Below are 24,625 nucleotides of genomic sequence, written 5' to 3'. Positions count from 1 at the left end.
CAGGTAAGATAAGATTCATGTGCACCTTCTTCAACCTTAAAAAAAAATCTGCAGATGCTGGATGAAGAGTCCTGCAGTTGAAATGTCAACTGTTTATTCCTTTCCATTGATGGTACCTGACCTCCTGAGTTCCTCCAGCATTTTGTATGTGTTACTCCTCCAACCTTGTCTACTGCATTTGGGCCTGCTCTATGTTAGCAAGTCCAAGTGCAGATTGGGTGACTGTTCACAGAGCACCACAATGGCCACCCCATGCTTCCTAGTTGCATGCCATTTTCAGTTTTTTTTTTCCCTTTCCCATACTGACCTGACCATCATTTGTCTTCTCTACTCTTAGGATGAGGCCCAATTCAAGCTGGAGGAACAACATGTCATATTTAAACTGGGTAGCATACATTCCAATGCCATGAATATTGAGTTTTCTGATTTTGGGTAACCATCTCCTCCAGCAGTTATTTCTGTCATCTTTCTTCTCCAAGCCCTCCCCACCCCCCACTGATCCTTGGTTCCTCCTATTTTTGTCCATTTTTCTTCATAGCTCCCCCACGCCTCCCCTTCATCTGTCTTTGTTCCACAAGCCATCCACCCTGTACGCACACAAACAGTTCACCCACAGGTTCCCATCCTACACCCATCTATCATTTTGCCACATTTCTTTATAAGAATTCAGCACTGCTAATTCTTTTGTGTTACTGCTTACCTCACTCGGGCAGCTGCCTCCAATCTTCATACTCCACTAGCTCCACCTTGCTCCATCTGCCTCTCCATGCTTTTTTCTTTGTCTGACTCCATCTATCTGCAACCCCCAGTCACAGTCTCCCAATTCCACCCTTTCTTCTCTCCCCTACCTGGTACAAACTTCTTGTCATCTTATGTGTACCTTGTCGATCTGCCTCTCTACCAGAGGACTTCAGGTTCAGCCCAAGGGAATAATGACAAACATAGTTTACTTAAGATTACATACTGTTTATTAGCAAGCTTGCATCTCAGTTGATACTGCAGAACCCCCACTCATTGAGCCTGCAAAATCTGTAATCAGGTGAGCCCTGAGCACTGTCTGGGGCTGCTTGTTAAACATTCGTTATCACATACATACTCTGATCGCAGACACCCCTGATTAGTGTTTATGCAAAGCAGCATAAGCACTCCTTTGTTCCTTGCATCTATCCTACAGTTAGTAGATTAGTTATCTTGCAACATTATTCACATAGCATGACTAGTCAAGCTGCAAATGTCAGTCAGGTTTTAGCCTTTTTAATTCTGTATATAATTCCATATCCTCAGTCCACCAATGAACTTGGATTTCTTTCTGACCAGAACCACCCTCTTCATACTGACAATCTCACCACTCCACTCTATCCTTAAGCAGGGTTTCACTCCAAAATGTAGACAGTTCCTTTCCTCATACTTGTATTGTTCATCCCGCTGACTCCCTCAGCAGATTGTTTGATTCACTAATGAAATTTGATTTCAGCTTTGTTATGATAATATGTGAATTAATGCAGAACTTTCTCCATGTTTCAATTCTGGTTGTTAGAAAACTGAAAAGTCTGAAAATGATTAGTTAGTGATTGTTGGGAAAGCAAATTTGTTTCATCCTACAATTTAGGATTTTTTTCTGAATAACAGAAACAATTTATATTAATATGTTTTTAATCTGACTTGTTTTGATTTTGTAGGAGTGGATTCAGCAAAACAATATTCTGTCAATTGTGTTGCGTGACAGTCTACATCAACCTCAATATGTTGAAAAACTGGAGAAAATACTTCGCTTTGTAATAAAAGAGAAAGCACTCACCCTTCAAGATCTTGACAATATTTGGGCAGCACAGGTGAGGAAACCATTCAAATTCATCCTTTTCTGGTTCTGTTTGGTCAGAAATATGTGAATTTATTAAAGAATAATCTTAATTATTTCTTTGCCTTTTCTAGATTGAAACTGTGTAATTCCTATCCCCCCGCAATAAAAAAACTAATTTTCAGAACTGTAAACCTTTGTATTTCTGAAATATCACTTCAAATTAAATTTATTTCTCACTTCTGTACACGTTACCTATGAGAAAGTAGTTTAAAATAAATTCCAAGAGCTCAGTGTGCCAATTTTTATCTCTTGATCAGTTTTACATCAGATGTGCACTGTACTTGGTTAGGAATTCAGATGGCCATAAAGCCCAATGGCTTTAGTTGTCAATGCATTTAGAGTTGCCAGCTTCAGTCATTCATTGAACCTCTTGTGCATTTCAGAAATTTGTGATATGTATGGTATCATGAATATATTTTTGAATGTGTGTTACAATACTGCAGATAAAGTTTCTGTTTGCATGCCTAGATCGACAGTAGATTTGAAAATCTGGTAAAACAGAAGTTCATATCTTTGCCTCTGACAGACTTGATGTTCCTGTTGGTTCACATTTCTTTGGCAACAGTGGTTTTTCTTCAAAATTCATTGCTATTAAATTGTTTGAAAATGATAAATCTGAAAGGGTACAACATCTCCAGACAGGATGAGATGCTGTTCCTGAGGTTCTTAATATAACAATGTGTAGGCCACAGAGAATTCAGAGTGGAATAGAGAATAAAAGTGGCAGGCAATTGGGAGCTCAGTCATTTGTGTGGATTCTCCAGTGTAGAAGAGACCATGTTTGTGAATATCGAATGTAGCAGATTAAGAGTGCAATTGAATCACTTCTTCACCCTGGAGGACTGTTTGGGTTTTGAGTGGCAGGAAAGGGTGAGGACGAGTGCAATGAAAAGAAGAATGCTTGGTGGGGATGGAAGAGCAGATCAGAGAGTGCTGAAGGGAGCAGACCCATTATACTGCTGAGATAGGAGAAGGTGTTAGGTGGTTGGATCTCTTCAAGTGGCTGGAATTTGCGAAGATTGTCCTGATGAATGCAGAGGATGAAAAGTGAAGGCCAACAGAGTTGTATCTCCTGTTCAGGCGGAAGACAAATAGGAAGAAGAAAACTGCAGGGAATATGTGGAATATGGTCAAGGTGCCTGGAAAGTCACACTTAAGAAATATAACTCAGAAGCACCTGTGTGGAGAGACTTTATTTTGAAAAAACGCACAATAGAGAGGGGAACCAGGGAAATGAAATAGGGAACCTAGAGGAGGCAGGATGGGAGAAAGCACAGTCAAGAAGCTGTGGGAGTCTGTTGGCTTGTAATGCATTTTTGGTATTAACTGATTCACTGATATAAAGATGGAGAGATCCAAGAAAGGAATGTAATGTCAGAGATGGACCAATTGAAAGTGAGAATGGAAATTGGCAGCAAAGTAATACATTTTTAAGCTCTGCATGATGCAGGAAGCAGCACTAATATAGCCATTGATATATTGTTCAAAGGAAAGTTATTATTAGAGCACGTATGTGCCCTCTCGTGTTAGCCATTTCAGCCCTGGGTAAAAGCCTCTTGACTATCCACGCAATCAGTGCCTCTTATCATCTTATACAACTCTTATCAGGTCACCTCTCAACTTTTTTAAGGTGTTAGGAAGTAGGTACAGAGGAGATGTCAGGGGTAAGTCAGAGATGTCAGAGTGGTGAATGCATGGAATGGGGTGACGATGGAGGAGGTGGATACGATGGGGGTCTTTTAAGAGACTTCTGGATAGGTACATGGAGCTTAGAAAAACAGAGGGCTGTGGGTAGCCCTAGGTAATTTCTAAAGTAAGTACATGTTCGGCACAGCATTGTGGGCCGAAGTGCTTGTATTGTGCTGTAGGTTTTCTATGTTTCATCATATACAGCCCTGAGAATTCATTTACTTGTGGGTATACTCAATAAATCTGTAGAATAATAACCATAACAGAATCAGTAAAAGAGATGCTACTGTGCTGTCTTTGTAATTGACTTGGGTGCTGGGCCCAGGACAGGTCCTCGAAAATAATAGCACCGAGGAATTTAAAGTTACCAACCCTCTCTATTTCTGATCCTCTGACGAGGACTGGTTTAGGGATCTCTGGATTCCTTCTCGTAAAGTCAATCATACTGGACAACAATTTTTTTCAAAAATGTTGGTTCCTCAGAAATTATTTTTGTTTATGATAGACCACTTGAAGCCAAACACAAATATCACTTTAGATTACTTGTATCACATAGGATTTTGGAGAAACAAGAAAATAACTTTTATTGAATATAATAAGACCATAAGATATAGGAGCAGAATTAGACTATTTGACCCATCAAGTTTCATCATGGCTGATCCGTTGTCCTTCTCAGCCCTTCTCCTCCACGTATCCTTTCATGCTGTGACTAATCAAGATTCTATGAATCTCTGCCTTAAATATATTCAATGACTTGTCCTCCACAGACGCAATGAATTCCACAGATTCACCACTCTCTGGCTAAAGAAAATCCTCCTCATCTCAGTTCTAAAATGACTGGCCCACTGAGTTTATGTCCTCCCCCACCATAAGAAACATCCTCCCCTCATCCAGTTTCACATTCGTACATTCTACTTGTTTTTCTGAATTCCAGTGAGTACAGGTTTAGAGTCATCAAAAGCTCTTCATATGACAAGCATTTCAATCCTGGAATCCAATTTTGTGAACATTCTATGAACTTTCTCCAATGTCAGCACATCCTTTCTTTGAAAAAGGGTACAAAACTGCTCACAAAACTCCAAGTGAGGCCTCTCACCAGTGCTTTATAAAGCCTCAACATTACATCCTTGCTTTTCTATTCCAATCCTCTTGAAATTAATGCTAATATTGCATTTGCCTTCCTCACCACTGACTCGACCTGCAAATTTAGTGACTCCTGTGCAAGGACTCCCAAGTCCCTTTGCACCTCAGATTTTTGAATTTTCTCTCTATTTAGAAAATAGTCTGTCCTTTTTTTCTTCTTCTACCAAAGTGCATGACTATATACTTCCTGCCACTGCGTTCCATCTGCCACTTCTTTGCCCATTGTCCTAATCCGTCCCAAGTCCTGCGGCAGCCTTTCTACTTACTCAACTACCTGCCCCTTCATCTATCTTTGTGTTGTCTGCAAACTTGGCCACAAAGCCATCAGTTCTGTCATCCAAATCACTGTCACGTAACTTAAAAAGAATCGGTCCCAACACAGACCCATGTGGAACACCACTCGTCACTGGCAGACAACCAGGAAAGATTAGAAGTCTGTTATGAGCCTTGTGGCCCATCATGCTGGTGCTTATGCCAGTTTCCGTGGCGTGAAGCGACTGAGAGTACGAGACTCCTCCCCCCCCCCCCCCCCACCCACCCCGGATAGGATGCGAGGTTAACCCCCAGCATTTTTGCTGGTACCCATTCTCAGCTGGGTAGACTGGAGCATTGTGTGGTTAAGTGCCTTGCTCAAGGACACACACGCTGCCTTGGCTGAGGCTTGAACCCATGACCCTCAGATTGCTAGTCCAACGCCCTAACCACTTGGCCATGTGCCACAGCCAACCAGAAGAGACTTCCTTTATTCCCACTCTGTCTCCTGCCAATCAGCTAATGCTTTATCCATGCTCAAATCTTCCCTGTAATACCAGGGGTTCTTAACTTGTTAACCAGTTCTGTGTGTGGTACCTTGTCAAAGGCCTTCTGAAAGTCCAAATACACAACATCAACCAATTCCCCTTTGTCTATTCTGCCTGTTAATTCTTCAAAGAATTCCAACAGATTTGTCAGGCAAGATTTTCCCTTGTATGCCTTAATTCAGACCTTTTCCCAAGAATATTCTCCTAGTAAGTTTAATTTCACACACTTCTCCCCCTTGACACTGTCAAGATTCTGGCATACTGCTACAAAATACTTATTTAGTTTGTCCACCATTTCCTTGTTCCCTTTTACTTCCTCTCCAGCATCTCTCTTTTATACTGTACATATCTAAATAAACTTTTGTTATCCTCTTTAATGTTATTGGCTTGCTTACCTTTGTAATCCACCTTTTCCTTAATAATTTTTTTTTGGTTGTCGCCTTTTGCTTAAGCTTTCCAAACCTCTAACTTCCTACTAAATCTTGCTCTGTTATATGCCCTCTCTTTGACTTTTATGTTGGCTTTGACTTTTCTTGTTAACCATCTTGCCTTTAGAATACTATTTCCTCTTTGGAATGTATATATCATGTCCCTTCTGAATTGCTTCCAAAAATGCCAGCTTTAACTTTTCTGCTGTCGTCCCTGCTAGTCTTTTACAATCAATTTTGGCCAGCTCCCCTCTCATGCCTCTTTAATTCTCTTGACTCTTCTGTAATACTGATACTTCTAACTTCAGTTTCCCCTAATGCTTTTGATTGCATAATGGTGCTGATGCTTTGCAGTAGTTCAACTAAGCAAAAATGTTTTGTTGATTATTTTCATTTATACTCAGTGTCTGAGGCTTCTCACTTCAGTGTAAAACCAGCCAACATTGATGGATTACAGTTGCCTTGGTACCCTTTTTCCATAACCGCAGTGTCCTGGTGAAACCTTTCACAGTCCTTGTCGATGATGGTGCTAAGATTTGCAGGGAAGAACTCTGAATGGGAATTCAGAAAATGGATATTTAGTGATATGTTCTACTTCAAAGGTTTTCTGTGCTTGAGCATGTTGTCAACCAGCTGCATTTAGCTCTGTAGTTGCCAAGCAACATTCTTAAATGCCTTCCATGTGATTTTCTCTGGTCCCACTAGATGTTCTTTGAATTGCCTGTCATTGACCTGTTTGATTTGTGGTCCAACAAAGTTGTCTTTCTCAATATTGGCGTCAGTTATTCTGAGTTGAATTATGAATTGAAATAACAAGTATAGGCGATTACAAAAAAAATTGTGTGATTGGAAAATTTCATGGTGATTTTCATGATCAGCAGCCCAAAATCCATAAGGTACACCCACAAGTATTCAGGAAGCAAAATCTTTGTTATCTAGTGTAATTAGCTCCTTAGAGGCTGTTGTTATGGCATCACTCATCAGCTTTTCAACACCCTCCCTTTTGCTGATTTGTCCCCACCTTTGATTTGGCCTACAATAGTAATGTTGTCAGCAAACTTGAATATTGTATTGGAGCTGTGCTGAGCCACAAACCATAAGTGTACTGTGAATAGAGCAGAGGGCCACGTATATGGCCTTGTGTATCTGTGCTGATGAAGATTGTGGAGGAGATGTTGCTAATCTGAACTGACTGGGGTCTGCAAGTGAGGAAATCAAGTATCAAATTGCACAAGGTAGTATTAAGGCCAAGACTGAGGATCTTATTGAGTAGTTTTGAGGGGATGATGGTATTGAATGCTGAGCTGTAGTTGATATAGAGCATCCTGATGTATGCTTCTTTGCTGTCCAGATGTTCTAGGATTGAGTGAAGAGCTAACGAAATGGCATCTGCTGCGGACTTGTTGCTCCTATAAGCAAATTGGAGTGGATCGAAGTTGCTTCTCAGGCAGGAGTTCATATGTTCTTCAACATCCTCAAACACTTCATCCCTGTGGATGTAAGTGCTGTTGGATGGTAGTCATTGAGACAAATCACCATGTTCATCTTGGGCACTGGTATAATTAATGCCTAGCTGAAGCAGATTGCGGAACCGAGAGTTTAAAGATCTCAGTGAACACTCCGACCAGTTGATTAGAACAGGTCTTTAGTACTTGGCCAGGTACCCTGCCTGGACCAGATGTTTTTTTTTGTGGGTTCACTCTGCTGAAGATTACTTGCACGTAGGCCCCAGAGACTTATCATAGGATCATCGGGGGGCTGTGGGAGTTTATGATGATATCCCCATGTTTTGACGGTCAAAACGAGCGTAGAAGGCATCGAGCTCATCTGGAAGCAAAGCCTTGCTTTCATCTATGTTGCTTGATTTAACTTTATAAGAGGTGATTGTATTCAAGCCCTGCCACAACTGTTAAGCGTCATTCGTTGCCACTTCATCTAAGAGATTTCTTTCTGGAGATCATACCTGGACCTCTTGTGACTCTCTTCGTCACCAGATTTGAATGTCCCTGATCTGGTTCTCAGCAGATTGCAGATCTCATGGTTCATTCAGGGCTTCTGTTTGGGGAAGACTCAGAATGATTTTGTTGGGATACACTCATCCACGCCATGATGTGTATTCGTTCAGATCCATAGATGAGTCCTTGAACAGGCCCACTGCACTGACTCAAAACAATCCCAAAGCCACTCCTCTGCCTCCCATTACCCGTCTTAATCTCTGGGGCTTTGCTCTTTAGCCTCTGCCCTTATGCCAGGTGATCCGATTAACAGAAATATGGCCTGGGCATGGAGTTTAACAACATGTGTTGGGACCTTTGGTACTACTGCACACTTGCTAACAAGATGCTGGGTGGAGAGTGTCTCATCTTTCTGCATTTTAGCCTTGCTTAGTTTCCAACCCCTGCCTTCCTTCTGGCCATGGCATTGCTTAAAGCTACCATACCTGCCTGTTATACCAAGATCTTCAGACGATCATGAAATCTGTAGATCATTAAATTGATTTAAAATTATATTGCTTAGACAGAAATTATATGCTGCAGATTGCAATGAGAAGTATATTTAGAAGTATTGCCCGCAGCCAACAATGTCACCATGGTTCACCGGTACTATCATGACATATATTGGATAAAGAGGGTACCCCAAAAATTCTAAACAAAAAATTGTTACACATGTCCAACAAAAGGCAGGTGTAACTTGGGACCATGAAGATGGTTTGTTTCATGTGCGAATTAATTCAGCGAGGCCTATAAGTGTGTGAATGGAAAAGGAACTTATAGAAGCTTTTTGCAAGGAAGAAGTGGAAGGTCCTTAGACGTTCTGTGTGCTAAAATCACAAATCAAATCATTAGGAGACATTGAGAAACTATCAATGTAGAGAGCAGTTCAGGCTTATTAGGAATAAGGTGAGGAATATCAGGCAGAATGAAAGAAACATATGATTAACTAGAATCCATCCGTCTAGCTTCAATTTGTGTGACAGCTTTTTGGAGATACTGATCTCAGCTTCTCATCATCAATGCTGTAAAGCTAACTTCCCTGAGTAGATACACCTTCCAACAATAAGTAAATTGGTTATTAACATGCTGAATGATGGTATCTATCTGGTCTGCAAGCTTCCTTGAACTGAGCAACTTAGTCAGTGTTATTTGTTTTGAAACAATCAAATTTTATAACCTGTTGTTTTATGCTGCAACTGCTTGAGCAGCAATAAACCAGGTGCAGTTACTTTCTACAGTCAGAGAGACTGCTATATACAGAGCTTATTTGGAAAGCTACTACATAGACTGTACTTTTAACTTTAAACTGATTACTGCTTGCCTTTTAAATTTTAAGAACTGAAGACCATCTCCCATTTAAACAAATAAAGCATATACGAGGGGTGATTGATAAGTTTGTGGCCTAATGTAGAAGGAGTCAATTTTAGAAAACCTAGCACATTTATTTTTGAACATAGTCCCCTCCTACATGTACACACTTAGTCCAGCGGTCGTGAAGCATACGGATCCCTTCTTTGTAGAAGTGGTCCACAGCAGGGGTGCTTGATAGGTTCGTGGCCTAATGTAGAACAAGATGAGTTATTTACTTCAAACTTTCTGCATTATCACTCAGAGTTAAACTGCACGTGCATATAACGAGAGCGTCTTGGATCTCCAGGTGGTCCATAGCAGGGGCGATTAATAAGTTTATGGCCTAAGGTAGTAAGGCACGTGCAGTTCAGGTCTTTGAAAATGCAGAAAGTTTGAAGTGAATAAAACTTATCAATCGCCCCTGCTATGGACCACTTTCTGGAGGTCCAAGATGCCGGCTTCTACAAAGAAGGGATCCGTATGCTCCACAACTGCTGGACCAAGTGTTTTAGTTGGAAGTTTACTTATAATTGTTTGCCCTTACACGTAGCAGCTGCTATGTTTAGAAAACGAACTTGGCAAAACATGAGGCCCCCAGCCCAGGAAGTGAATATTCATCACAGTTGGCAGCGAGGAAGACAACCAAAGCTTGCAGTGGAATCTGGAACAACTTAACTAATAGAATGTGCAAGAGTGGATCTTGTATTGATGATTAAATAGTTTCTTAAATGACCAACTATATATTCCTGCATAGACTGATCTTAGCTGGAGTAGTTGCGGGTAATGCTTGTATTCTATGCAGTTTCACCTAGTTAATCTTCAGTCTTTACTTGGTTAAGATTTGGGATACCACAGCCTTGTGTTTGTAAACATGTATGTAAATTTTGGCATTTCAGAGAGTGATAAAATTTCCCAAATGAAAATGCGATCCATCTGGGTTAAGATGTGTTATTGGCCTGATGAGAAGCATTTTGGTGATATCCTCCTTAGTTCAATATCTGATTGTTGGAATTTTTCCCCCTCTAAACCCTTTCAAACTGTTGATAGTAGAGCAGAGGCTACTGATATTTGAACATAAACTACAGCTAATAAGCAATAATGGAAGCCTTACACTGCACAAAACTGACGTATTGGAACATCCACCTATATTACCTGATAGCTAATCTGATTAGGGTTTAACTACTAAAAACCAATTCTCTTCTACATTAGTTTGAGGGACTACATACAATCAAAACTTACATTGTGTTGCAGTTAATCATTAAATAATTAAATGCTTAATGTTTATATGAATAAATATACCTCTGATCAATTTTTCCTAGTTTTGCATTGAAGTAATGACTTAAATAGAGTGCTAAGTTTTCAGACAAGTTGGTTGGTCCTCATGATAACTTTGTGTGAGACTATTGCTATTGATTAAAGGATGACTTCATAGCTAATGAATCAATTTTGCATTGTATAGAGATTATATTTTTTATTAGTTGTAGTTTTAGTTCTTGTATATAATATTTTAAGGGGGAAGGGTACAAGAGTCCCAATTCTTCAAGGCCATTAACAAAATAAAATTGCGCCTAAATACTTGATTTTAATATCATCTTTCTCTCTTTGTGTAGGCAGGTAAACATGAGGCGATTGTGAAAAATGTCCATGATCTACTTGCAAAATTGGCTTGGGATTTTTCTCCAGAACAGCTTGACCATCTTTTTGATTGCTTTAAGGTAGAATTAATTTAATAAGTAATCAACTGTTAACTCATTTTAAAAAACATTTATTTTGTTTTTTAATTATTGACACTTGTATCAAGATACAATGAAACACTTGTATATTATTCATACAGATCAGATCATTACACAGTGCATTGAGTTAGAACAAGATAAAACAATAACGATGTAGAATAATGTGTAAAAGCTACAGGGAAAGTGCTTTGCAGGTAAACAAAGTTCAAGATCATAACAAGGTAGATTAAGGTCACAAATCCATTTTATTGCATTAGAGGTCCGTTCATGTGTCTGATAACTGCAACATAGAAGCTGTCCTTGAGAAAATCCCTGTGGTGGGTAAGGTCTTGGATTACACTGCTCCCTTACTGAGGAAGTGAGAAGAATAGACAGAATTTCATTGAGATGAGTCTGGGTTCCGTGATGTGTTGAACTGTGTCCACAACTCTGCATTGTCTTGTTAGATGCAGACCAGTTGCCATGCTAAGCTGCTGTACATCTAGATGAAATACTTTCTATGGTGCGCAGTTTTAAAAAGAAAAAAATTGATAAGGATCAACAGGGTCATGCCAGATTTCTTAAGCCTTTTGAGATAGAGGCATTGAGAAGCTTTCTTGGCCATGACACCAACATTTATTCAGTAACCTTTTAACTTGCAGGCAAGTTGGACAAATGCAAGTAAAAAGCAGCGTGAAAAGCTTCTAGAATTGATTCGTCGTCTTGCTGAGGATGACAAAGATGGGGTAATGGCACATAAAGTCCTAAATCTGCTGTGGAATTTAGCACATAGTGATGATGTACCTGTTGACATAATGGATCAAGCTTTAAGCGCACACATCAAAATCCTGGATTATAGTTGTTCTCAGGTAAGGAAAAGCAGAATCTTACAAAAGATGATCAGAAATGTTTCAGCTTTTTGAAGTTTTGCATTGAATCTGAGATAGGAACAATAATTGAATGGCTTCTTGATCTCCCTCTTGAAAGGTGCCTTGTCTTCATGGATTGTTATTTAATAACTTGGGACATAAATCTACCTGATTCATAACTAGCTTATCCTTAGCTATTGACTAGCTGCTGACCGAGAAGGAAGCAGCTGTTATAGTCAACTACATAATTATTAGAATGGAATATCGATGCACTGTCTTTGTGAAAGGCAGCTGCAAAAGACTTGTTTGACTCTAATGGATATCTAATCATCCTAGTAATGAGTTTATCATTCTGCCAGGTTTGATCTTTTTGATAGCTGCAGATAATTTTCACTGGATACTTTGGACTGAGCATGGAGAAAAAATTGCTCAGGTATTCAAGTTGTGTATGAAATAATGCATGTGGGTGTCTTAATGTAGTTTTTTAAAAACCTAGTATATTTTTGCTAACATTCAAAAGCTGGTAATCTAATGGGAAGCAAGCAATCTTTTCTGAAGCCAAGTATCAAAATAAGGATATTCCTTTACCTTCCCTTGCAAGCTCCTTTAGTGTTTTAATTTTAAATAAATCCACTTTGGGGGTTCCTGAAGTTCCTCCTGTAAATGGCAAATTCATAGTTTTTAATAGCATGATGAAGTATCCACTTGTCTAAATAACATTCAAAACCTAGTTTTGTACAATAAGTGATGAGGGCATACTTTATTTTATACTCTTGGTGTCAATAGATAACCCTGTTAATTTCCATTTGTTCTGGGCACAAAAAAAATCAAAATCGTTACTGCAAAGTGAACTGCGGACTTAGTTTTTGTTCCATTCATCTAACCCAGTAGTTCCCAAACTTTTTGGGGTTACCGCCCCCTTGGCTCCCAGACTACATCCCAAGCACACCCCTCTCACTTTTCATCCATTACATAAAAACAACAGAGAACTTTGATTTGCGATGCACAGTGGAAAAAAAATAGGAACTGCAAATTTAAAGCAGTGACAAATAATTGCAAAAATTATTTGAATCTAAAGCTACAAATAAAATTATTTAAATATGGTAAAAACAATTTTCATCAACAATTTTAGGGCATACAATAGTAGTCCAACTATTCACTACTTCATTGCTTTTTTCACCTTTCACTGAGATGGCACAGTGATATTAGTTTCTCAATATCAGGCTAAATGTCACTCAGATGGTGTCTCTGGTCACACATTCAGTAATTTGCAGTCCGATTCATTGTTTTGAAGGAAGTTCCACTAAATATGTCAAAAATGCAATAAGGAACATCTTGATATTTTTCCACAGTGCAGTATAGCGTTCAGTAATTTCTTTCTGCAACTGAAGGTCTTGATATGACTTTTTCAAACTCTGCTTCAGCATAAAGTCATTTTGTAGAGAGATAGTTCTTCCTCCATCCTGCCTGTAATTCCTCATTACAAGTGTTCAGGAGTGGATTTATTACCCAATCTGTTATTTGGGTTGAGAAAACATCCTGAAATCTCTCTGACGTGTCTTTATACAGTTTACCCTTTTGGGCACAGTATACTTGAAGGTCATTCTTCATCTGGTATTCTTTCTTTCTCTTCCAACTTGGAGAGGCTTGGAAATTGGAAAAGGCTGCGACAGCCAATACTGCACTTATATCGGGTTAACTTGGACGAAATGTGAAGGTGACTGATTTGACTTTGATAAGATTCGCATCATTTCCTTGTAGTTGATTTCATGAAACTTTCTGAATAATTCTGACAAACAAGCAATGTCATGCCTAATATTCTTGAGCTGATTACTGAATAAAATATTCGAGTCTTCAAAGAATTTTACCACAGTTTCAAAAGGCACATAAAGAAAAGTTTCAAGCAGTATTCTTTTGAGAGCCATCTAACTTCTATGTGCAACAACAAGCAAGCAAATTCTATTTGTGTGGCGCTTTTCAAGCAAAAGGCAGTTCAAAGTGCTTTGTATAAAACAAGATAGAAAAAACAAACATCAAATTTCAGACAGTATACAAGAGAATAAAATCACAAAAAAAAATAGATATGATAAATAGAAGTTACAGTCTGGGAGATTCTAATTAAAAGCTACAAAAAAAGAAAAGTTTTAAGCTTTTTTAAGGGCTTAATTAGAAAAGAGAAAAAAGATTGAGAGAAAGCTGGCAGGGAACATAAAAACTGACTGTAAAAGCTTTTGTAGATATGTGAAAAGGAAAAGATTGGTTAAGGCAAATGTAGGTCCCTTACAGTCAGAAACAGGTGAATTGATCATGGGGAACAAGGACATGGCAGACCAATTGAATAATTACTTCGGTTCTGTCTTCACTAAGGAGGACATAAATAACCTTCTGGAAATAGGAGACTGAGGGTCGAGTGAGATGGAGGAACTGAGGGAAATACATGTTAGTGGGGAAGTAGTGGTAGGTAAATTGAAGGGATTAAAGGCAGATAAATCCCCAGGGCCAGATGGTCTGCATCCCAGAGTGCTTAAGGAAGTAGCCCAAGAAATAGTGGATGCATTGGTGATAATTTTTCAAAACTCTTTAGATTCTGGATTAGTTCCTGAGGATTGGAGGGTGGCTAATGTAACCCCGCCTGAGGGAGAGAGAAACCAGGGAATTACAGACCAGTAAGCCTGACATCAGTGGTGGGGAAAATGCTAGAGTCGGTTATCAAAGCTGTGATAACAGCACACTTGGAAAGCGATGAAATCATCGGACAAAGTCAGCATGGATTTGTGAAAGGAAAATCATGTCTGACGAATCTCATAGAATATTTTGAGGATGTAACTAGTAGAGTGGATAGGGGAGAACCAGTGGATGTGGTATATTTGGATTTTCAAAAGGCTTTTAACAAGGTCCCACACAGGAGATTAGTGTGCAAACTTAAAGCACATGGTATTGGGGGTATGGTATTGATGTGGATAGAGAATTGGTTGGCAGACAGGAAGCAAAGAGTGGGAATAAACGGAACCTTTTCAAAATGGCAGGCAGTGACTAGTGGGGTACCACAAGGCTCAGTGCTGGGACCCCAGTTGTTTACAATATATGTTAATAACTTGGACGAGGGAATTAAATGCAGCGTCTCCAAGTTTGCGGATGACACGAGGCTGGGCGGCAGTGTTAGCTGTGAGGAGGATGCTAAGAGGATACAGAGTGACTTGGATAGGTTAGGTGAGTGGGCAAATTCATGGCAGATGCAAATTAATGTGGATAAATGTGAGGTTATCCACTTTGGTGGCAAGAACAGGAAAACAGATTATTATCTGAATGGTGGCCGATTAGGAAGAGGGGAGGTGCACCGAGACCTGGGTGTCATTGTACACCAGTCATTGAAAGTGGGCATGCAGGTTCAGCAGGCGGTGAAAAAGGCGAATGGTGTGCTGGCATTCATAGCAAGAGGATTCGAGTACAGGAGCAGGGAGGTACTATTGCAGTTGTACAAGGCCTTGGTGAGACCACACCTGGAGTACTGTGCAGTTTTGGTCCCCTAATCTGAGGAAGGACATTCTTGCCATAGAGGGAGTACAAAGAAGGTTCACCAGATTGATTCCTGGGATAGCAGGAGTTTCATATGATGAAAGACTGGATCGACTAGGCTTATACTCTCTGGAATTTAGAAGATTGAGGGGGGATCTGATTGAAACGTATAAAATTCTAAAGGGATTGGATAGGCTAGATGCAGGAAGATCGTTCCCAATGTTGGGGAAGTCCAGAACAAGGGGCCACAGTTTGAGGATAAAGGGAAAGCCTTTTAGGACTGAGATGAAGAAAAACTTCTTCACACAGAGAGTGGTGAATCTGTGGAACTCTCTGCCACAGGAAACAGTTGAGGCCAGTTCATTGGCTATATTTAAGAGGGAGTTAGATATGGCCCCTGTGGCTAAAGGGATCGGGGATATGGAGAGAAGGCAGGTACAGGGTTCTGAGTTGGATGGTCAGCCATGATCATACTGAATGGCAGTGCAGGCTCGAAGGGCCGAATGGCCTACTCCTGCACCTATTTTCTATGTTTCTATGTAAGCCTTGATTTAAAAGAGCATAAAGTTGGGGTAGACTTCAGATCATTTGGAAGGTTATTCCATATTTGTGGAGCATAGTAACTAAAAGGTGCTTCCCTTCTTTAGTTTTGACCCTCGGGACGGTAAGCAGACCCACCCCAGACGACCTGATCTCAAGAAGGTTCATAACACAGCAAAAGATCAGAGATGTATTTTTGCCCTAGACCATTTAGTGCTTTATAAACAGTAGTAATATTTTAAAGTGAATCCTCTGATGGACCGAAAGCCAGTGTAGCGATTTGAGAACTGGAGTAATATGTTCTACTTTCTTGATCTTAGTGAGGACTTCAGCAACATTGTTCTGAATGACCTGCAGTTGTCTAAGGGATTTTTTACAGAGACTTGTGAAGATGCCATTGCAGTAGTGAAGCCTACTAAAAATAAATGCATGGTTCAAATTGTTCATTATTTTCAATACAAAGCTCTGGAAATAGTCGAGAATTCAGAGCATGGAATTTGATTTTATTTACCGCTGTGATGAAGTATTGAATGATTTGTGCAGTCACTTAGGTTTTTTGTGACAATGCATTGTCTGTGAATTACACAGTGAATTGTAAATGTGTTAGGTATAACTTCTTTCAAGAAAGTAATAACTCCACAATGGCGTCCTGTCATTGATAGTGCCCCATTTGTTGCACAAACAAGAATGTTGGTGAGCTGAATATCCTGCTATTTGAAAAATTGTGCAACAACCCAAAATATTGTCTCCCATTTTGTATCTGTTTCTAGTCCTCTTAGAAATAATGACTCTTGAACCATGCTTTCATCTTTTATGAAGTGAACATGACCAATTATCAAAAATTTGTTGACTGGCAAAGTTGACTCATCTAACTGCAGAGCAGATTTTGATATCTGAAGCATGTTGCACAATGTACCTTACACATTCTCAGACATTTCACCCTTTGAACAGAGTTGTTACTGAGTGGAATCACTTTAATTATTCGGCCTTGTGACTTATGCAAAGCCAACTTCAGAACCTCCCTTACTGCTGGCAGAAACAGTTCTTCAATTGTATGGGGATTTCCAGAATTAGCAATTAAATATTGTACGAAGCACACAAACCATTACTGTTTTGTTGTGATGTTCTGGCAAACATGATTTGAAGTGTTTTTTGTTTCTGGAAGTTTTTACTAAGTAACTGAAAATAAACCAAGTTCTTATTTGCTTTATCAGAGTGTATTCTCTTCCAATGTTCAAGATTCATTGATGGTTTCGTTGCTTCACTTAAAAAAATTTTTCACACAACAGACTCATTGGCTGCTGTTGCTTGCTTTTACTGGTATAACTCCATATTTCAGATACTCCACACTCTGCTGACTACTCTTCTTCGTTTGGTCTACTTCTGCCATTTTTTTGTTGTGCATTAATGACGCGGTCAATCGCCTGTGGTTTAAGTACAACCTCAGCCTGACTCTCTGCCTGAAGTTACATAAAGTGGGGCAGCGGTATCTTGGTTGGGCCATGGGCTGGAGAAATGTGGTCAAGGTCATTTGAAAGGGCAGATTCTGAGCTTTGCCCCCATTGAACACCATGTCCTAATTCACAGGAATTGTGTAACTGCGTGATTAGTGTCTGGGAATCGTACTAGCTAACACTGTACTACAGTAGTAAATGGCAGTAATGTGCCTGCACGGTCTGGAACTAAAACAATTTCTTCAGTCCAGATTTCTCATGACATGCCAAATACAGAAGTGTCACATTGCTTTTCAACAACTTTCATGTTCCTCGAGCAAAGTCTAAGAGAACAGTGGGTTAGTAAGAAATGAGGTGATTACGTGACCATTGAGGCACGGAGAATTAAATGGTTATAATTAATTTCTTAAATTAAGCCTGTAATCCTCAACTGCACCCCACCTCACCATCACCGAGTGCCACAGACCACCCCCCCCCCCCTCCACACAACCCTTTTTATCTTTAGAGCCACCTTAAAAGCTCACTGCTCCTGGGTGGGGATGGGGGGGGGGACGAGAACCACTGATCTAACCTTTAAGATAAATCAATAATTACTTACAGTTTGTTGATTATTCACATGCACAAATTTTTCCCAGGTTTCAAAATACATCATTTGGTTCAAAACCTAAATGTAAGAAACCATATATATTTTTATGGGGATTTGGCATTATTAGTGCTTATTGATGGTGATTAGTTGTAACTTTTGATGATATAAAATTAATAATGAATGTTGCTATTTAAATAGGATCGGGACACCCAGAAGATTCAGTGGATAGACCGTTTTGTGGAAGAACTCCGTACAAATGACAAATGGGTCATTCCTGCTTTGAAACAAATTAGGGAAATCTGCAGTTTATTTGGAGAAGCACCACAAAATTTAAGGTAAGAGTAAAGACTTATTATAATTTGTGGTGGACAGGCTGAGAAACAGTAAGCTGGCTCAGTGTCATTATATTTTGCAAATAACATATCCTTACTTGAAAAGGTTGTTTTCTGATTATAATTTGATTAAACTCCTGAAATAGTTTTCACATGTAACACCTATACCATTTAAAAATTCTCATTTTTCTGGTGTCTAATAGGAATTAATATTATTTAGGTCTGAGGTCCTCCATTGATAACTTTACGTTGCCTTAATCGCTGCTTTTATGTGCAGCGGTACGTGCAGACTTAAAATGCACTTTAGAGAGTTAACCTTCTGGCATGGATTTAAATAAACAGCAGAATAGCAGAAAGATGTAACTTTACCTGTTGTGTTGGTATAAATGCATACATTTTAAATGTTAAGGTTGTTTTTATAATATTACAGTTTCAGATTGCCGATGTGCATTTTATCTGGTCAAATTCATTGTTCAGCCTGTAACTAGACAAATCACACAGTCAGGCTGATGCACAGCCATTTACTCTATACACAATTAGTCTATGTGCTTATCATGATATTTAACAGAGCAGTGCATACTTTTGCAGATTTTCTAGATAGATGGATATACTTTATTAATCCCGAGGGAAATTTGGTTTCGTTACAGCCGTACCAACCAAGAATAGAGCGTAAATATAGCAATACAAAAACCCCCAACAATCAAACAACAAAATGCAAACTATGCCAGATGGAAAATAAGTCCAGGACCAGTCTATTTGGCTCAGGGTGTCTGACCCTCCACGGGAGGAGCTGCACGTTCGATGGCCACAGCAGGAACGACCTCCCGTGCCGCCAAGTGTTGTATCAGGGTGGAATGTGGCCGAAGTCCAACAGTAAAATGTTCAATATCCAGTCTGCAAACACGTTCCTCGATCGTAATATGCCCCGGATTGCACCATCCGTTGTTAGCCAGAACAGTAAGCACCCAACTCCTCTACGCTTACCGCTCTCAGTGCACTTCCGGTCAGCCGGAACCGTATTACCCACCGAACTCCTCCAAAAGTCTCTGTTGTCTCGACCCGGTCCTCTTTCCTCGGCTTTGTGATCCCCCTCTGCATCCTCTGTGTGTTTTCCTCCGGGTTTCAGCAGGGGTGTCCACCACTCTGCTCACTAAACCGGCCAGCAGTTGTTGGTCTGTGGAATACACAATGTGACCTTGCTTCTGTCCCGCGTGTCGGGATGTAACCATTTCCAGTGCTACAGAAAAGAAAGCTGTCTTCTAGCTGTCGGGTTTGAAATTCTGCCCACCGAGATACAAGTAAAATTCTGTCATAGACATTCCCAAGCTCGGCTGCAAAAGGAGGAGGGTAGGGCAATGAGTTAGCAACCCCATCCCGTAAAATCCCAGTGCCAAAGAAATGCCAGCAGAGGCTCTGGAAACCTCACCCTGGGAGAGGAAGGATACACCAACAAGCTGGGCTACACCTGGGAGCAATTTGAAAGACTGGCCCAGGACGAAGGACTCTAGCGAGCTACTGTTGGCTGCCTCTGCCCCAGTAATGGTGAAGGGCAGAAGAAGAAGAGGTGCAAGTACAGCAGTTTCATAAATTGCATGGGAGAAATTGGTTGCCAAGAAATGGCTTTTATTTATAAATGGTGTTTGAATGCTTGTTTTTGATGTTTTTAATAAGTTTAGAATAATTTTAAATGTTTGAATGTCAAATTATTTGCAAGCATTTCATGACCCTGATAGCTTTGGCAGCTTGAAGCCTGGATGAAGAAACAATACAAATCATATCATTCAGTTTATATTTCATAGCACGCTATCAATTATTTTTCACGCCAAATTAAACCATTCAGGAGATTTGTGTGTGCCAATCTGCAGCATTCAGTCATGGATATCTGCTTGCACTAAACCTCTTGTATAATTTTGATGGACCAAATCTAAATCTCTTAACATTATTGTATGAGACCCATTTTCAGCCAGCTGTTTTTCTTTCCCAACCTGCCTCTCCCAATCCCATCAGTAATATTCTTAATTTTTACCGCACACAAGGTTCAATTTCCCAGACCTCTGAACATTTGATTTCCTGTATCTGTGTCATTTAAGAGATTTTTTTTTTTGCATTGTTACTGAATGTCTTGTAATTTATTTGTCATTGTGGTTGTAATCCCAGAGCTTAGCATCTGATTTAAGGGAACTCAGGTTGATAAAGTAAATGTTGACAGTTGTATGGTAGTTCTCTTGTTTATCTGCTTGTACATTCAGCTCAAAAGAGGTAAGAGTATCTAATATAGGCTGGAACATATGTTATATTTTGGGTGAGATTTTAAGCTAAACCAGTTGTCTTGTGATATATTTCACGTTCATACAATTTCATTACAACAAAATATATTAGTTCGCCAGGCAGCAATTATGTTTAAGTAACATTTAAAACAGATTGTTTGATCATTTATTTCATTATAATCTGTGGGATCTTGCTATGGACAAATGGGATAAACACAGCATGTATAACTTGATATTGGTACCTTGTTTAGGCCGCACTTGAGTTCATGCTATGGTTATGGTTTTAAAAAGTGGCAGAACTGGGGAAAGTTCAAAAATAATTCACACAAATGATCACTGGAAAACTGAGTGGGAATATTTGAAATTGGTTGGATTTCTATCTGGAAAGTGGTAAAGAAGGGTTTCTTCAGCAGAGTAAAACTACAAAGTGTTGGAAGAAGCGGAGGCGCATAGCAGGTTGATAGATTCTTGATTGGTCAAGGCATGATGGGATACAGGGAGAAGTCAGAAGATAGGGGCCGAGAGGGGAAATGTGTCAGTCATGATGAAATGGCAGGGTATATTCGATGGGCCAAATGGCCTAATTCTGCTCTTGTATTGAATGGTATAGGCCTGCAAGGTGCAAATGACGTACATGAGTCTAAGAAATGTGTGAAATCACTTAAGGAGGAGAAACTTTGGCTTATTGGAGCAGCAGTTAAGAGAACACAGATGGACATGGTGAAGGAGAATATCAAGGGCTTCTACAGATGTATTAAGTGCAAGAGGATAGCAAGGGTTAAAATTTGTCCTCTGGGATATCAGAGTGGTCATCTTTTCATGGAGCCAAAAGAGAGGAGGAGAACTTAAAAGGATGTTTTGCATCTGTATTTACTGGGAAGACAGGGGCTTTGGAGGATAACTAATGTTCTCCTTAAGAAAAGCACCAAGAGTAAGCCAGGAAATTATAGACCAGTGAGCCTGACATCAGTAGTAGTTAAGTTATTGGAAGGTATTTTAAGAGACAAGTACAGTGGTTTCCAGTTAATTGGGACACATTGGGACCAGCACATTTTGACCCAATTAAACTGCTGCTCCAATAAGCCAAAGTTTCATGGAAATAGTTAAAGAGGTATAAAAAGGGAAAATTGCCACTTTTTATATAACAAATTATGTATTTAAGTGAAATACAGAACAAATTTTTTAAAACTGCTAATTATCACTGCAGTACTATGAAACTGCTTTAGTTCCTAATAGTCTTCGGCGAAGGAATTCATCCTGTGTATGCTGCCATGTATGAGGTGTCCAACAAAGCGTAGAACCTGGTTGAAGGTCTATTCTGGTATGGCTCGCTCACCTGGTACTGACCTCTCACCCACGGCTCCAAGTAGCTGTTTTCATGCCACAGTGGCCACACACCGGTACACCACTTTGACAGGTGGGTTAAACCAGGTGAGGATAGCCAGTGGGCCTCATACCCTGGTGAAATAGGGAGATGTCTGTCCTAGCCTGTAAGTCAGTTCTGGTGGACTAGGCGAATGAAATCAACAGTGAGATCCAATGACTAAGAAAGCTGTTCTGGAACACCTTGTGGAGGGTGAAGGCATAATAGGATACAAAAGAAGTCATGGTTATTCACTGCAACCAAACAAGACCCCAGTTTGTGACGACTACTCATACCAATGGACCTGAACTTCCAAGGTCAAGAGTGTGGAACTATCCCAGTGTAATGGCATTTTCACTTTAAAAACTCTCCTGCACAGATTTCACTGTCATCATCAGATACAATGGACAGCCAACACTCTGCTGTATTCTTTTGATAGACTGTAAATGAACAAAATTAGCACAGATACCTAATGCAGATAATGGACTGCTTTTGGTGCTTGTATCCTCCCAGTCTTCATTTTCGTTGTAGCATTCAAGATGATTACTGATACCGTAATTCTTTGTAGGTCCTAACTTGTTGAAGTATTGAAATTGTTTCAAATTCACTCTTGGCTGTTTCTGGTACCTCCAAGCTTCAATGCTTGAAACCGCAGTAAGCAAAACAATTCTAAGTTGTCATACTGCTTACAACTATCAGTGACAAAATCACTGCCTTTTGAGCACAAGCACACACAAATGACACTATTTAAAATCTGATCACTCTAAGCAAAGCATAGTGTTTAACCTCCACACAAGCTCAGGCAACTGACAGTAGTTAGAAACTGTTTGACAGCAATCTGCTGCCACAATTAAATGGCATAGTGTCCAAATAAACAAAGGGAATCTCAACAATTTTCTTGATTAGTCTTTGTTTATTAAGAGTTGTCCCAAATAAAAGGCTGCCTAATTAACTGATGGACCAATTAACTGGAATGTACTGTATTTGGATACACAGGGATTGATTAAGGATTGCTGGCATAGTTTTTTTATGTGGTAGGTGTGCCTAACCAATCTTATAGAGTATATTGAAGTTATCAGGAAAGCTGATGAAGACAAGTCAGTGGATATTGTCTACATGGACTTTAGCAAGGCTTTTGACAAGGTCCCGTATGGGAGGTTGGTCAAGAATGTTTAGTTGCTTGGCATTCAAAATAAGGTAGTAAAATGGATAAATAATTTGGCTTTGTAGAAGATGACAGATAGTAATAGTAGATGATTGCCTCTCTGACTGGAGACCTGTGACTAGTGGTGTGTCTTAGGGATTGGTGCTGGGTCTGTGTTGTTTGTCATCTGTATCAACAATCTGGATGATAAAGTGTTAAACTGCACCTGTAAATTTACAGATGGTGCCAAGACAAGTGTGAGGTGTTGTAATTCAGGAGGACAAACCAAGGGAGGACTGACACAGTGAATGAAAAGACGTTGATGAATGCGGTAGAACAGAGGGGTCTTGGGAATACAGATCCATAATTCCTTGAAAGTGGCATCATATGTAGATCAGGTTGTAACAAAAGCCTTTGGCACATTCGCTTTCATAAATCAACATATTGAGTACAGGGGTTAGGGTGTTATGAAGTTGTATAAGACGTTGGTGAGGCCTACTTTGGAGTATTGTATGCAGTCTGTCACCTGCCTGAGTTTAAGGGAAACATTGAATAGGAAAGGATTTTATTCCTTTGAGTGCAGCTGAATGAGGGGAGATTTGACGGAGGTTTACAATATTGAGGGGTTTTACAAAATTGGAGAGCGTACTGTGAAGACAACTTTGTGATTCTGAAGTGGGGTTATAGATTGTGCGATTGGGTGAAAATCTGAAAATCTACTTCAATCTAGGGGAGTCGTGTACTTTAATTAAAAGTACTATGATCTAAATGGAGAGAGACTACCAGTGAGTGAAGTTTAGAGGAATCTTGTGCATGTGTCACAGAAGTTAGTAGGCAGGTCCAATAAACAGTTATATGGCATTGTGGCTCTCATTGTGAAGGGTTGGAGTTAAAGATCAGGGAAGTTTTGTTACAGTTGCATCCTAGAATACCGTGCCAAGTTTTGATCCCCTCACCTTTTTTTTTTAAAAAAAAGGATAAAGTAGCTTTGGAGACAGTTCAAAGGTAGTTCACTGGGATGAAAAGATTGCCCTAACATGTTCCTTGGGGTTTAGAAGAATGACAGATCACCTTATTCAATCAGGCTGTTCAGCTTTCTTTAAAATGACTGGATAGCGGCCTCTTTTTTTCCCTTTATCTTCATAGCAGGCCATGTTGGGGAAAGAAAAATTTAAAAATCAGATTATAAACGGTAAAACATTGACGCATGCTATAGTGCAGAGGGACTTAGAATTGCTTATTTATGAATCACAAAAGGTTGTTTTGCAGGTGAAACAAGTTATTAAAAAGGCAAATGGAATCTTCATTGGTGGAGGATCTGATCTTAAGAGCCAGGAGGTTATGCTGCAACCATACAGGCTACTGATGAGGCCACAACTGGAGTACTGCTTGCAGTTCTAGTCTCCTTACTTGAGGAAAAATGTTCTGGCTTTGGAGGCAGTGCAGATGAGGTTCACCATATTGATTCCAGATATATATTAGTAATTTGCAGTTTTTTAAAATTATGTTTTGCAATGTACTGCTGCCACAATACAACAAATTTTATGACTTGCCAGTGATAATAAACCTGATTCTGA

General features: G+C 39.7%; 1 protein-coding gene across 6 annotated transcripts in view; it reads left to right on the top strand.

The window, feature by feature from the left end:
• usp9 (ubiquitin specific peptidase 9) overlaps window positions 1–24,625 on the top strand; it is a 266,944-nt gene that overhangs the window by 106,450 nt on the left and 135,869 nt on the right. For all 6 annotated transcript variants that reach the window (XM_072260457.1, XM_072260455.1, XM_072260456.1 and 3 more), the window contains 4 exons: window positions 1,680–1,832; window positions 10,876–10,980; window positions 11,640–11,846; window positions 18,141–18,277. In XM_072260457.1, the coding sequence (XP_072116558.1) occupies window positions 1,680–1,832; window positions 10,876–10,980; window positions 11,640–11,846; window positions 18,141–18,277 (602 nt within the window). The remainder of the gene's footprint in view (window positions 1–1,679; window positions 1,833–10,875; window positions 10,981–11,639; window positions 11,847–18,140; window positions 18,278–24,625) is intronic.

The sequence above is a fragment of the Mobula birostris genome, chromosome 6 (genome assembly GCF_030028105.1).
Source record: "Mobula birostris isolate sMobBir1 chromosome 6, sMobBir1.hap1, whole genome shotgun sequence".
In the NCBI taxonomy this organism is placed as follows: Eukaryota; Metazoa; Chordata; class Chondrichthyes; order Myliobatiformes; family Myliobatidae; genus Mobula; species Mobula birostris.
Note: the sequence above shows the minus strand (reverse complement) of the source record. Positions and strands in the feature narration are given on the sequence as shown.